We start from the raw sequence: 16549 nt of genomic DNA on the forward strand, positions 1-16549 counted from the left end.
TTGATCGACCGTAGCGAAAACCAGGGGTAGCATTGCGCATCTCGAAACGAAAAGTTTATTGTATGCAAGCTTATATGAAAAAGTCGATTCGAAATGGTTCCATTATGTCGCCCCAGCTTGGTATTCGCCGACGAAGGACTCCACAAGCGGTTTCATATGTTAATTAGAATATGGGACATGATTTTGTACGCCGAATTAAGAAGGGTTATTTCTCGGTAATTAGCACACTTTGACGTTTGGAACACCAACACAGTTGCGATGTGTATGGACATATTGCACAGTTCACATCGAACTAAATAGTTTGAAAGTGTGCTGAATCAAAACTTCAACTACTTTGATCTGATCGATTTTTGACATTGAAAATTGACAATAACAGATTTCTTCTTATTTTTACTATCTGGAAGGTTAACATGGCTGCCAATCTCGCGGTTTTCATATAATTTCATTTGGCAACCGTGAAAAAAGTGTCATAGTGAAGCAAGACGGATACAGATGGGCACATTGTTTTCTATGCGTGAGTGCGCTTGACAATTTTCCTCGATGAAACCGATAAAAAAGAGGATTTGAAGAAGAAAAGCTTTTCCGTTACCATAAGTTTTGTTTCGGTCCAATCATTATTTTTATCGGTAGTTTCGAGATAAAAAGTGTCCCTAAGTGAAGCTCGGTCTTTTCTCTCTGTTCATCGTGCGCCAAAAAATCCGGCTGTTTATGTTTACTTTCAGTTGCCCGGAAGCCATGTTTAATTTTACACGTATAAAACTAATTCACTCATAAGTTCTCCAGCTGATTTAGCCTCATTTGTCAAAAATTCCAACCAATTTAACCTCAATCTCGCACTAACACAACTACACAATGATTAGTCCATTGAGTTCTTTGTGACTGGTCTCACGAACACTAATGAAGTTTCCTGGTTGAAAACAATCCCATTTAATTTTGCCGTCTTTGTTTATTATTTTCCACCAGCTTGTGATGTAGTATTTGTGACATGTGGCGTGTACGTACATGAGCCGTAGAAAAGCCTATTGCGTCACTTTCGACCTTCGACAATTTTCACTGGATCCACAGAATTTCAAACGCTTCCTCGCTCCAAAACCTGTCGGCAAAACGAGCAGGTGGAACAAGACAGCGTACACATACACAGTGTAATGGGTTTCGGAGTAAGGTTGATGAATTGAAAACACGCAAGCTAACGTTACAGTAATTTAATCACAGGTAATACTGCAATGTATTAACGCGGTAAACATACTATTTAGATTGTTGTTGATGTAGAAATAAACTTCGAGGGGTCGTGCGATGCACTAAGCATTTCTATAAGCTGGGGGTAGGTGGATGCACAACACACAGTAATCGACTTCAACACAGTAAAAAGCTTCTGGGTACTGGATTTCTTCCGATATTTTAATGATTTGACATGGATTGAATAGCCCCGATTTATCAAACTATGGATTGCAAAACGTTCAATAATTGACCACCTCCAGTTTAACAAAAAACGGTACACAACAATCCTTTACACGTTTTCATCTATCCTCATTTTCTAACATGTCTATTCTTTCTGTACTCAACTGTTTCGTCTTTCTAGTCAAAGTTTTGTTTTCTTCTTTATCTGTTCCGGTCTAAATTCTTGTTTAGTTTTAGTTCCAGCGGTGTCCACATGTAGATAAATACTCACGGCCATTTCTAGTCGCATGTTTGCTACATCCAGCTCTCCCTCTTCTTCTTTTCTTTCATCCCGCCTTTTCCGAACCAAATAAAAAATAAACCAGATGAGGACGACGCCGAGAAGGACGGTGGAGTGTCGGTAGCCAGCGCCAGTCCACTGCCGGCACCGGAAATCACCGAACAGATCATAAAATCTCCTCCGGAACCAACGCGAGTCAAGTCGCCGGAGCAGATCATTATGCGCTCGCCGGATCCAGTCAACTGGACCGTTCCGCTGGACACCGGAAAAACGTTCACTGTCACCCAGAACGTGAGAGAAGGTGAGTCCGCGACAGGTGAGGGCATTCATTTACCATACGAGTGGCATGTGAGTAGTCTTGAATACGAAGGTGAGATTTTTTTTCTCCTGAACGTGATAAACTTTTCCCCGGTTTCCCTGCATGTCGTGGATGCGAACTATAAACTGTGAGAACATTTTCTTGTTTGAACTTAAAGCGCTCAACCTTTTGTGTCCAGGTGATCCTATGATTCGACCTCATAGCGAAATCAAAGCTTCTACCCCAGTGGATCATCCACCACCAGCGCCACAATCAGCACCGCCAGAGCTTGCAGAACAATCCAAAATGCCTAGTAAGTGTCAAAGGTCGAATATTTACCCCATTAAGTTAATCGAATATTTACCCCATTATAGATAGTAAACTAGATCCCAACTCCATCAAAGAATCCGAGGATGAGGATGAAGATGTGTTGAAATCGAAATCGTCCGCCACATCATCGGCGAATCCTGTGTCGGTAGCCCAACCGATGGCTAAAACTTCGGTCATTCCGGTTACCCAGGTAGATCCTGTCCCAGCTCCAGCAGCAGCAGCACAAAACACTTCGGAACCACGGTATGACAAACCGGTTCCCGGTTCGACGCTCCGATGTCTGGATGATCCGGCCTTCGAATCCGACATCAACTCGCCAGTAGGGAGCCGAAATGTGACGTCCGATGTGCTGGACAAGGCACGTGACCGGTTCGATCGCTTCTGGGGTAATCCGGACGGGGATAAACCGGACGAGTCCTAAAGAGCAGTAGGTACTAAGAGCTTGTTTTAACTGACTAGGATATTTTCGCTGCATCATTTGGCATTGTAAGCTAGCCAAAACCAAACATCTAAAGTAACATTTCAGACGGTTTTCAAATGTGCTTGCACGGGTTGCATGCCGGAAACCCGTACTAGTGGTTACTTTCAGTGATTGCTTTAATAATTTGATATCTACTCTACATAAAATTGCGACAGCAAAAAAAATTATTAACAAATCACAGGCACTGTTTATCACATCGTCGTGACAGGGTAGACTTAGGATGTTAAACTATACTAAACCAGTTCATTGCATAGTTTTCGCCAACTGAGCGGGCCCCGACTACAGGGAAATGGGGATCGAGCAATTCCATATATTTCACTTTTCAGTCTTGTTATCTAATATTTAGACGCAACGGAACAAGGAACACGGTTTTGACAGACAGGCGGCTAGATAGCGCAGCACTCGAACGGCAAAGAAGTAATAAATAATAATAATAATAATAATAATAATAATAATAGGAGAAGGAAAAACATACACATCCACCAGTTTCTTCACGGCCTCATGAAATCGCTGAACAAGTTAGGCTAATTGAGTCTAACCTAAGCTGGACACATTTAGGATTATAATAGACATGGAAAAATTATCATTTTAGTTATAGTAATTTATAGGTACTACGAGCTTGGTAGTGCGCTCTCAGGGAATACATTGTTCTCGGTCTTAAGTTGATTTGCACTTTGGGGACTCAGAATAAAGCGTACATTTGTTTGGAAGCACTGAAGCAGTGAAGAGCCGAATGATTGTTGGAAGCGTCAAATGTTCTTGATATACAGGGTTGGATATCACACACTCTACCAGAATAGTAAAAACACCTCAATTGTTCGATACCTTCAATACACCTGAATTATTCGCATTGGCCTTTGTTATTATACCCATTTATCTTATTCGTTAATTAGATACAGCTTCGACGCTCAGAATATAAAATTCACCTGTTTGAACGTTCGTCACCAGCCATGTGGTCTGCCATACTTTACACTCAGACAACGTACAGAACCTATGAAAATCAGATTGCAGCAACCTGCGAGCAACTAATCCTTTTTGAACAGTGCAAAATCTGTTCAAGACAGCTTTTTCGTATTTTAAGCAATTATGTTTATTGTAAACAGGTTACTCCTGAGATTCATGTAGTCCGCTTGTCGTTTTCGTCAACACTTTGTTCACAGCTGCTGTCTTGGAGATTGTTAATTGTTTTCATTACTGTCCTCGGTTTGCGAATCCGGTAACCAGCTTCCGTGTTTCCTGTCATCTCGTTGGTGGCGTTGGCTGTTGCCACAAGAGCGCTGGACGTAGTCAGCATTTTGTTTAGCGGCTGTTACCACTTTGACAACAGTTTGTGATTTATCTTAATATGCTGCAGTCTCTGAATTTGTTTTTTTTTGCATTCTGTGGCTTTGACCAGCACTCTGCCACGCAGGGTTTTCCACAGTGTATATTAATTACAGAACTGACACGTGGGAGACTGATTGTCATTGGCACATAGAGTATAATGAGAATACGCTGAGGTAGGTTGCAAGGCCATTAGGAAGTAATTCAAATGCATTCGCACCACTCGAGTCCTGTTTAGAATGCCTAGAATGCCGTTTAATGAAGTCTTAATTAGTGGTGTATCCGGAATATCTTACCTAAACACGGGAATCTTGAATCTAACACTGATATACTTAACAATAATGTTTCATGTTGCTACGTGAAACAAAGGGTTCATGTTTGTCTTCAAATCCTATCAATACAGCATTTCTAATAAGATTGAACTGAATTATATGAAATTTACACGCATTGAATTCCTCAGCAAAAGCTCCAATTTACGAATAGGGTCTGGTTATGACGCCCCTAATGTTCAAATTCTTCTTGCGAATTATTAATCCTCAACCCTCATACATAATTCAAAAATCATCATTCACTCAGACAAGACCATGTGTATTTCCCACTCGCATTAAATACCTAGTGGATTAGATTTCTAGTTGGTCAAATAAACACTAAACAAACAAATTAGTTTACTCAGTCTAAAGAAATGTCAGCTTGATTGGCATCAACCGGCGGAGACGTGTTCCCTTACAATGTCATCAAATCAATGAACATTTAGAATTGCATACGACAAAATATGTGCAATATGAGAAACAATGTCATTGCTTCACAAACTTGCTTATCTGGTCATGCCTTAATTCGTAGCGTCGAAAAAATCTTAACCAAGCTTACCAGTATCGAAACTTTTTTCAGTTGTATGCGTCCTAGTAGTTTCCGTCGCCTCTGCATGATGAATCGGTTTGATAGCGGCATTATCTGCTTCCAGAAATTGTTTTATAAGAAAATTCAAGTACTCGTTAGTCCTCTAATAATAAAAACTTTTACCAGTTTCCGATGATTTTTCTTTGCAAAAATAACGTGCAATTGTTTTTTGGACATGTTTTTAGTTCCAAATAAATTTTGAAGCGACACAAATCATTTTTAATTTATTGGGAGCTTTCGGAGAGTTGCGTACTACGCCAAAACTAAGCTAACCTAGGGACAAAAAATTTTGCGATACGAGAGTTCTAATGGCGATTTCGCTTGAACCTGAAACTGAGTCAGTTCCTAACCCCAACCGCTGTCAGTTCATACATTTTGACAGCGGTTGGGGTTAGGAACTGACTCAGTTTCGCCTCAAACAAAAACCACATAAGTAAATGTAATGCTCCTCCCAAATGTATTTGACGTATTAAAACGATCAGAAATTCACTTGCAAATCAGAGTGGGCTGGATGTTGTTGGGTCGAATCAAAACTTGTCGAAAGTAAACAAAGTTCATTCGGTAGCATCGAACTGGCGCCCAGGTGGCGAAATCGTTAGAGTTCAACGGGGTACTGGAGCGTTGGTGGTGGAAACAAAATAAAATTGACAACGCTAGCAAAATGTAAACACAAATGAACACTCCGGATGAATCTATCGTCAATTGACATTTCGACGAGTTTTGATTCGAGCCAATAATATGGGCCCGATTTCTGACAGCTCATTTGCAACCGCAGGTGCAAAGTCAAACCAAAGGAGTTTGTTTTGTTTTCCTCATGTGATTCCTAACCTCCACCGGTTTTGAAAGCGCAATTTTTTTGTTTTTCTTACGAAATAATTTCTTTTTTTTACAACAGGAATAGAAAGATCACTTTAGTGAGCAGATGCCCGGTTAAACCATTCGGAATGTGATTTGGAATCCTGAATGGAGTCAGTATGGATTCCAACTGAAACGCAACAACCGATGCTGAGTCGGAATCGGTTGTTGCTTTTGATTTGGAATCCATACCGACTCCATTCAGAAATCCGAACCGGTACCGGAATGAGTTTAACTGGACGATAGCTTCTTCCAGTGAGTGTCTCAGTGATCCCAGCTCAGCACGCCACTCAACAAAATTTTTCAGCCCAATGCGGGACGTATGTGGCTGTGACATATAGGTCCAAAGTAAAATGATTCGGCCCAACAAAGAACGTCGGCTGGGCATGTTTTTGTTGGAGCTTTCGTCATCTGATCCGAAATATTCTAGTAGTTGTTAACTCGAAAATATGTGTTTGCTGCTTGGTTTCTTAACAAAAATCTGTCATCTGTGTACACAGATGCGGTGATGGAAATCTTGGAAAAAATACTGAAAATACTGTAACCCTTGGACCAGGTCGTTTCTTCCAATTGATTAATTGTTTGTTCTTTTGCCCACAATAACTACACTAGTAGACCATCGAGTCAAATGAACATATGGGTCAAATATGATATAGTTCAAAAAATCACCACTAGGCGGTGATTCAAATTGTCACTGGTAGTTTTGTGCCAGCCCTCTATCATGGACGGTATCTCTGTACAACCAACATCGCTGTCATAAAAATAAAACAATTTTAATCGATAGAATCAAATACAAGCTGCAAAACGTCGTTTGGAATACTTGAATATCGTGCAATACGCCAAATAATAGTTTGTTCGGGGCTTTATCTAAGAGTAGAGAAGACACGCGATTGTCTATTTGATTGAGTCCTAACCTCAATATTGAATTGTTCGTGATTGGTCGTGATTTCTGGATAAAGACTCGACACGTCAATCGTTTGTTTACCATTTATCTGTCAGTGTCATTCCAATCGAGCACGAGACCTGTCAATGGCCCTCGTTCCAGAAGGATTCGAAGCGATTTTCTTCAGATTGCGGGCTTTTGACAGGTCTCGTGCTCGATTGGAATGACACTGATAAAAAATAAGAATAAGATAGAGTTGGCGAGTCTTTATCCAGAGGGATTCAGCGTCTTTAGTCAAGAACGTTCATAATATTTACAAACGAGACGAAAAACATGAACTCAATTGCCAACAATATTCGTGTCATTTGTTTCGGATTCGCCCGAAACTGAGTTAAATTCTAACCGAGGAATTGGCCGAATTCGATCATCATTCCCGGGGATAAACGGTTTCCAACATAAATTTTTGGTTTTGTCAAACTGCAAATGGCGTGAATATCAATGAATGGAACATTTCAAGCTGTAATCATCTGAGCTAAAATGCTCGAAAAATGTTCAACGAGTAAACAAGCTGTGTTAGAATTTAAAAGCAATTCGAACCAAGTTTCTTTTACTGGGTAGAATCGAATATTTTCTATGTCGTAGTAAACAAGCTCTCTCAACTGTCAGAAAAGTGAGGTTATACATTTTTATGCAATTTTCTATTATTATATTCTATTATTATATTATTATATTTTCTATTATCTGTTATACCAGATATTCTATTATACGGGATAAGATATTTACGGTATGTACATAGGTAACGCGAGCGTTTTGGTGTTATGATTGAGGTGATCGACATGGCGTAAATACTCCATCGCTTTCCTAAAAGCAGATCAGGAAAAAAACAAGATTGACTAAAATAAAATCTGTGTCTGCAAGTTAATACTTTCAAACCTTTTTAGGTTTTCAGATGGTACGCCGTTATTTGACATCTAGGAAACAAACAGTTCCCGATCAAACCATTCGGAATTTGATTTGGAATTCTGAATAGCCCGACTCAATCGGTTTCGGAAACGGTTCTTGCATTTGAGCTGGAATCCCACTTTTTATCATTATGGGTAGGGGAATGATAGTTTCTGGCATTAATGATATAGGACAGTCGTTTTATTTTATTTGTTTCATGATAAATATTACATGTTTTGGTATTATAGCTAACGAATAATGCTCATTTCGAGTGGTATAGCTACCGCTCAGGAAAATATCGAATAAACGGGTTTTAATAAGCATTATCAGAAGCGCGCGTTTTGGGCGAAACGATAGTCTGGCCGCCGCGTGCAACTTGGGATCAAGACGGTGAAGGTGGTTGGCTGGTGGGCGTTACTGCTTTCACCCCGGTTCAATCCCTGCCGAGATCGTTGGAATGTTTCAATGGGAAAAATTGCTGATCCGTCGGATGGGAACGAGGAAAGTAAAGTTGGTAATCTTAGCCGGTGTACTGATAGCCAGGAATAAGGTCCAGACGGTAGCGATGGCTAACTGGAGTCGCACAGTGGAACCAATCCAAAAAACTGGGACGAAACCATTAATTGTAGCCTTTGGATGCCGTTTTAGAGCCACAATTTATTCACAGAATATGTTCACAATGTTATGCTACAACGACGAAAAAAATGATTAGGCTTCAGTAGATGGTGCGGAAGAAAGTTAACCGAAAATAAGAATAAAAAAAAATTTGGATTGCCAAGAGTTGAATATTGAAAAATGATTTGCCACTCCCATTTACCGATTATCGGATAAATATCCCACGTTATGTTGCCTCCTCGGTTCCCACGTTATGTTGCCTCCTGGTAATAAGTAGTCTTTTTCAATACTGACAAATTTCTGATTTTTGTGGGTAACGTAACTTCAGAATAATTGTTATATTCCGTTCTGTTTAGCATGAATTCGTATTTTATCCGCCAATTTTTGAAAATAAAGTTTTCTATCAAATCGAGTACTGCTGAAAAATTCGAATAAAATATAACAAATCTTTCCGACCTCAACCCAAATTTGCTCGAATTCCAACCAATTTGATGTAACTGGCAACTTTGTCACTCTATGTTCGAATCAACAAATTACACGCATTTTTTTTTTGAAAAGGGCCAATAAGCATGCTGTCAAAATCCATTTTGGGAGGAAATTCTAGAAAAACGAATAATCGCCGATTATAAATCACAGCAGCAAACGAAAGAGAAAACTTTTCTCTTTCATGAAACGTTAACATCCAGTCTCGACGAATTACGGTTTGTCTGGAGTTTTCTCTCAAAGTGAATTTTGACAGTATGCTTATTGGCCATTTACAAAAAACACGCGAGTTTACAAAAAACGTTTAATGTATGTTTTTGTTTTTATTATTGTCGCGCTTATAATAAAATCTCACATTGCGGGCGTCTGAAAGGCGCATCAAATATAGCCGCAGTTGCTCCGCAAGCAGATTTCAGTGGAGCTTTATTTTTCTGCCAGCTGTGTGCTTTTCGAAAGCTTCAAGGAAAAAGCTGCCTATACATTTATATAGGCGGCTGTCACGCGCCTATCTCAATTGAGCTTTCATATAATCGCATATCGAGCGATTATCCTGCAAGGCACAATAAAGACGCTGAATCCCTCTGTATCAACGATGCCAGATGGGAAGACATGTTTTCATTTTGAAGACATTTTAAAGGTTGTGAAGACGGGTGTATCATTTTGAAGACAACTTTTTTCGGATGTAGACTGATTTCTGGCACAATTCCGGCTCAAAATCAAAAACTGATTCGGAACCTTGTTCGGTGACGACAAATGAAGACATTTGTTTATGAAATGTGAAGACATTTGAATAATATACCTAGTATCTCTGCTCTGGATAAAGACTCGCCATCGCATCTTTTTCTTATTATTTATCTGTAAGTCTCATTCCAATCGAGCACGAGACTTGTCAAAGCATTCAAACCGAAGAAAATCGCTTCGAGTCCTTCTGAAACGAGGTTCATTGAGAGGCCTCGTGCTCGATTGGAATGACACTGACAGATAAATGGTAAACAAACGATAGACGTGTCGAGTCTTTATCCAGCGAGATTCAGTGTCGTTAGTTTCGATTTGTTCCTGCAGTTTAGAGTTGATGTTTATAGAGATACACGAAGACTGAAGCCGAAAGTTCCAATCTAACCCATATACATACTTCATATACATACATACTAATCAATTTTCATGATGCAAATAATATACGAGTAAATTTAAACACATTGATAATTACAAAGCCATTGACCGACTGTTTGATCCCTCATTTTATATAGCTGGTAGATGCAAAGTCTGAAAATTATAAACATATCGACTCGTTTTCTTCTAATATCGCGACATTCGTCATAAATATTAATGGCATCAGCATTGTGGCAATATTGCTATTACTCGTCAACTGCATTCTCTAATATATCCTCTCTAGGGCAACGAAAGACCTGTAGACAGGCTCAGTGACATAAATCAATGCGTTCCGAATTGCTCGATTGAGTATTTTGCATAATATTTCGAAAAAAGAATTCGTCAAGCATTCATTAAAACTACATAAGTCATTCGTTGTTTACATAATATTCCTGGTTGCCAAAACTAGCAGGCAAAATAACTTTGTAAACCGTGCAGCCAAATTTGCGGTTCTTCTCTCCGCGTGTCTTTATATTTAAAGCATCGTCTTTGCTGCAGTAGCAGGAAATGTTTTGATTTCTTCGAGCACTGAAACTGTCAAAACGTAAATTTTGAGCAGTTCATTCTCAAGCTTTGTTGGAAATGTCAAACCATTCCGAATTACTCAGAACCATTAAACATAGGATAATTTTGTCAAAAAAAATCACAGAGTTCGGGTCCCCTCGAGGTAACTCGCGTCTAAGAAATTCCGATTCGTAAATATCTCGAACCGATGTAGGATTCGAAATAGGAAGACACTTAAACAATCATTTCGCTCTTCACTGAATTAAGCTAACCAAATGATAAGAATAGAGCAGAAAATCGATTTCAATATCTATTTTAAATAGAGCGAACTGTCTAGAAACGAACCTATTTTCTGTCCCTAAACTACAAGGACGAAGGTAGCGTAGAACAAACCTTACACAGAAAGTGAGCTCATGGTCAGTGTACTAAAAATAAAATTAATCGCACTCCGGCAATTAGTGGTGACGATAACGACAGTACCGTCAGTAATTAGCAACAGAAAAAAAAGTGAAGATGAACAAAGCAAATTGTTTGAGTTCCCCCGTCACGCGCGAGTAGTAATAGTAAATGTACGAGGCTCCGAGGACGAAACGGTGCTCATGACACACCCCGAGAAATCCATAAAATGTTACCATAAAAGGGCAAACATACTCGGTACTCGTACTAACCACCGCGCGTTTCCATTGAAGATTTTTTTTCAATGGACACACGTGGAATGAAATCGAACAATTATTTAATTAACGAATCGCGCGGACCTGTGTGTCATAGGTAATCCATGTAAGTGATAATTTGCATAGAAATAGTAACATTTCGTCACCCATCCAGCATTGGGCTCATCTTGCAGCCAAACATAAAACGAAGTGTAGCAAGTGCATAAACTGAACGCGTTAAGTGACAGCTATAGCGCCAGAACCCACACCTCGGATTATATGCATAAAAAAGTATAGCAAGCCACAGAAAATAACTCATATAACAAACAAACAAACAAAATTAAAAACAAACACATCATCCGTCTACATTTTTATCGTCGTCGCCGTCAGGGCAATCAGCGCTTTTTGCGGACAGAATTATTTTCGACAGAGACCACTTTGCAAAGTAAATTAAAAGTTGCGGTTCCATTTTCCTGCAATATTTTTTTTTTTTGGAGTACACTCACATACACGGTAGCAATCAGGTCGCAGCTTTTGAGCCCTCATCCAAGCAACAAGGCAGGAAATTAATGCATCAAAACACGCCGCTAAATAGTAGGTCAGTCGTCAGTCGGCTTAGGTCTAAAACAAAACAAAAAATGGCCCGTCCATTTTTGTATAGGTCATTTGTTCGCTTTACATCAACTTGTCAGAGATATAGATTTTTTGCTATGTTGCGCCGAACAGATAAGGAAACAAAACAGTAAATCACACGGAAACCGTAGTCCTTTTTTGTGCTTGTCGCTTTTTAGACGAAATTTTTCCATCAAATTAGAAAAGTTGAGATAGCAGTCGAGGAAGGGTAGAGGAAGGCAATTCCAGCTCGCCATTTTGTGCTGTATTTAGCAGTGTGATAAAGAATTAACTAAAACAGCAAACAGAAAACCGCGCCAGTGTAGATTTTTTGTATACGATCATGCGAAAAGCACTGCAGGTTAAAACGAATCCATGTCAATAGAGAAAGGTAAGTCTTTACAAAAAAAAAACAAAACAAATTTCACAAAAAATAACTCATAAGAAAAAAAAATTACTCCATCTTGCTGATTAGTTACAGGGAAATTGTTCCCAAAACGGGACAAAGGAATTAGTTGAGTTCTCACTTCACAAGAGCAGTGTTGCCAGCCAATGGCTGGTGAGGGGAAAGTCCGGAGAAACCTGGAGAAACCATTACTCGTCAACCACAGCTGTTGATAGTAAACAAAGGGGAGGAGCTTTCTCTTTCGTTAATAGCTGCGAACTACGTTTGTCCAATGGGACATTGCAAGATGACATGAGTAAAAATGCTCGAAAACATGACAATTCAGCGATATAGTTTACAGGGTGTTAGAATACGAACTGAGTTTCTTGTGCGGGGTGAAATCAAAAATTATCTAAATCCATGTACACGCTTCTGAGTTGTCAGAAAAGTGAGGTTACACAATTTCATGTAATGTTCTATAATGATTTCTCCGGAGTTTTCACTCAAATCGAATTTTGTCAGTTGATTTTCATACTTTATGGGATTTCTTTACCCACGCGTTAATGAAACAATCGTTTCGAAGTTATTCGAGGTTTTTACATACAAGTCGAGGATGGTATCTACCAATAAAACGATTAGTTAAATTCCAAATCAATCCCGGTAGCACTGCCCTTGTGAAAAGCACAAAAATAATTCCAATTCAGAAAATTCATCGTGATATTTCAGCAACATCCATTTCCATTTAACCCCGAAAATAATCGTTTATAAACTATAAACATAATTTTAGTTCACCGTTCACTCACCCGCACCATCACGAAGCAGCCGTTAGTTAGGAAACCCAATTCATCGGAAAATAAAATTCACTCAAGCAAACAAAATAAAACTCATGAATCGTGAACCACAGAGCAATAGAAATAAACTCAAACTCAAACAAAAATGCTCGCCACCATCGCACGGAACGGGTCCACTATAAGGATAGGCCACCTGGTCGGCCCAGTCGAAATACCAGCTCGGAACGGGATTTGCTTTTGTTGTTGTTTTAGGTTTTCGTTTCGAAAGCTGAGCGCCTAGCGATAATTTCGGTGGCAAAAGCAGCAGATGGCGGTGTAAAAACAAAAAACGAACGAACAATATTTTAAACAATTACTAAAGTACTAACACATTTGCTAGAACTCAACACTTATCTTAAACGAGACCCCGAGGACGTGTCGTCTTGGTGGGAGGGGTGAAGGCGGTCGGTAAACAAAAGAAACAAACTCTATTTAAAGGCAAACAAGTCGCATTTACGTGTTACTTAAAAACGAAGATTAAAGCAAAAAACACACACACACACTCACACAAAATTTAACCTGTTGTTCGTCACTAGTGTTAAAATTGTATTGCAAAACAAAGCAAGCGATGGCAGGAAAGGTATTCAGAACGGAAATGCAGCGCATGACAGATTGATTGTTTCTCGCTTTGTGATATATGGTAAAAAAAATAATTGTTTTGTCAGGTTTAGCAAGAGGATGTAGTGATTGGATAAATCAAAAATGCAAGCGATAATTGGTAAACTATCGGTTATTGGGTCGGCGGTAATTGAAAGCGAAATTCAAAGAGTGCGGAATGCTATGTTTGATCAGTTGAGACTCAGTGCAGTTGGTTTTCGAATAATACGATCTAATGCTTACACGACCCATACTGTCTAACTGTTGCAAATGTATTACCCGAAACAGAAAGATCTCATAACCTATTCGTTGATGTTAGTTTCGCCATATAGTGATTGAGTGTCACAGTGGAAGCGTTTTATGTGTAGCGGTTTTTATTTCGGAACCAGTCTCATTCACGGATGGCTGATTTTTTGGAAGTTTGTACTGGAATCGAACAGTGAAGCGTAGGGAAGGTAAAATGCAGGATTCTGGTTTGTGATTAAAAACCATTTTTATGAAATTTTATAGAACTTTATTACTAGTTGTACGAGATTTGATTCTTATAGAAGGTTAAACCAATTTAAAATAGGATTCAACGAATTGGCACACCCGGTGTTTGGATTTGGTTTCCCATACGTATAATTTCTACTTTAAAGAACAAAATACTAATCGAAATTGCTTGAATTTATGACAACGCTCGAGAATTGTACTATTTGTACGGTAATTGTGAAACGATGTTCAGCGTCAATAAGGTGAAAAATATACACATTTAATCAGGAAGTCACTTTTAGTTACTTCAATAATTTATATGCTACTACTATTAATTACCAAAAATGGAAAATAACAATAAAAATCGCTGAAATAAAGATAGATTTTAAAGTCAATAACTCTATTCCATACCACTGCAAATCTTAATTAGAATGAAAAGAAATTCCGCCTCGTTTAAGTCGTCCCGGGAAAATCAATCAACGGTATTTTTAAGGGTTTTCATGAACGACTTGAACCGTTTTTTGCGCTATTCGATATTTTATGATCTCACTCATTTCTCACATGGAAAAAATGTTCCAACAATAGTGTATAAAGTGCGGGGAATTCTGGAACAATCACGTTTTTACGTTACGAAAACAGGGCCACGAACAAAAATCATGTGTTTTACAATTGTGTTCAATTGCCGTTCAGTAATGTCTACACTAACTTGTTTGTAATACCGTTACGGTAATAAGAAAAAAAATGTTGTTATAGCCAAACGTTTAGTACTAAAAAGGTACCAAGTAAAAAAATCCCTAAACGACAATAGAATACAACGTCGATTAAATGACCACCCCCATTTGATACACAAAAAGCAGCTATTTTGCGGGAATTTTGCATGACATTGGACAGCATTACGAGCTTCGTCGCAGCAATTTCAGCTCGTATATTAGCTTTGAGTCCGTCAAGGTTCTTAGGTTTGCTCTCTTAGGGTTTGCTAGAATAGACTTTACTTTTCAAGTAACCCCACAGAAAAAAGTCTGGTACCGTTAAATCCGGTGAACAAAAAGGCCATTCCAAATCACCAATTTTTAAGATATCGCGTCCTGAGAATTTGCTCCGCAAGAACTTAAGGTTGCACAGAGAATGCGCAAAATTCACAAACGAAAAAAGCAGTTTTTTTCCACACCGTATGTCAGATCTTCATAAAAATCAATCAGCGTATGTAGCATGTGGTTACAGTACTGCTGATTGATTTTTATGAAGATCTGGCATACGGTGTGGAAAAAAACTGCTTTTTTCGTATGCGAATTTTGCGCATTCTCTATGCAACCTTAATTGTAGCGGCTGCGGTGTGGCAATGTACCCCGTCTTGTTGAAAATAGAAGTTTTTCTGCCTTTGTGGACAGACAAAGTGCGCCAAAATCCAACGGTAGTGTGCGCCGTCGATGGTCTCTCCCTCTTTGAAAAAATATGGACCGATGATTGTGTTGGAGCACACTCTGGCCCAACCAGTTACTTTCTGGTCCTGCAGTGTTACGTGTGGGTTCTGTGTCCTCCAAATTCGACAATTTTGTTTATTTACTCCGCCGGAAAGGGTGAAGTGAGCTTCGCCCGTCATTAAAATTTTGTCCCAAAAATCAGGCTCTGCATCAATCATTATTGCCACAGCATTTTCATATTTCACAGCATTTTCGTATTCAGCGCGTTATTTTGGTGTAAATCTCATAGCTAAAATGGCACTAAATTACGTTTCAGAATTGTGTGTATCTGTCAAAATCGGCTGGAAAATAGCGGAGTTATCGCGTGTTTTTTGGGAAGGGCCAATAAGCATGCTGTCAAAATTCGCTTTGAGAGGAAATTCTGGACAAACCAATATACGCCGATTATAAATCACAGCACTAGACGAAAGAGAAAACTTTTCTCTTCCAGAAAATGTTAACATTCTCGGTGAGTTACCGTTTGTCCGGAATTTTCGTTCAAATAGATAATAGCAAGCAAGATAATTTTGGCAGCAAGCTTATTGGCTCTTCTTAAAAAACACGCGAATGTTGTTCAATGTTGAAATAGCCCTCTAAGAACGGTTGGTTTCAAAATCTTCCAATGAAGGACGTTCGTTGGACCAATTTGGACAACGTCCAAATAACCGTTCAACAAACGTCCATCGTTGGACCCGTGTTGAACGATTTTGAAACAATTTTTTGGACGTCTCAGTGGGAGGATACATCCAGATGGCGCACCCTGTATTTTTATCGCTGTCAGTTTTTCGAAAGTTGGAAAAAAATTACCTCCCAGCAAGGTAGCGACTGCACAAAATATAAACGAACAGTCCTTCCAGTCATATACAGGAAGCAAAACCTACGTTTTGGATCCACGTATTCGACACATTAGGTCTGTTCCAGTACCAGGAGAAACTGGAAGTACTCCGGAGAAAATCGTTCCTGTACTCTCTTCTTCTCTTTTTTCTTCTTCTGGTAGCAAACCGGAGTAAAAAGGAGTAAAGATTTTTTGCTCCTGTTTACTCCGGAGTGACTTCCGTGTACTGGAACAAACCTATTATCTGCTAAGGGGAAAGGGGATGGTTTAG

General features: G+C 39.2%; 1 protein-coding gene across 4 annotated transcripts; it reads left to right on the plus strand.

The window, feature by feature from the left end:
- Nucleotides 1-790: 790 nt before the first annotated feature.
- LOC131677068 (diacylglycerol kinase kappa-like) lies at nucleotides 791-14386 on the plus strand. 4 transcript variants are annotated; one of them, XM_058956628.1, is made up of 3 exons: nucleotides 791-1994; nucleotides 2155-2289; nucleotides 2351-14386. In XM_058956628.1, the coding sequence occupies exons 1-3, from the start codon at nucleotides 1898-1900 to the stop codon at nucleotides 2725-2727; spliced, it is 609 nt and encodes a 202-aa protein (XP_058812611.1). In that variant the 5' UTR covers nucleotides 791-1897; the 3' UTR covers nucleotides 2728-14386. The 4 variants fall into 4 exon arrangements, with proteins under 4 accessions (XP_058812611.1, XP_058812612.1, XP_058812613.1 ...); XM_058956629.1 differs by having other exon boundaries at nucleotides 794-1979; XM_058956630.1 differs by having other exon boundaries at nucleotides 803-1994; nucleotides 2176-2289.
- Nucleotides 14387-16549: the final 2163 nt, after the last annotated feature.

This window comes from Topomyia yanbarensis, chromosome 1 (assembly GCF_030247195.1).
Source record: "Topomyia yanbarensis strain Yona2022 chromosome 1, ASM3024719v1, whole genome shotgun sequence".
Lineage (NCBI taxonomy): Eukaryota > Metazoa > Arthropoda > Insecta > Diptera > Culicidae > Topomyia > Topomyia yanbarensis.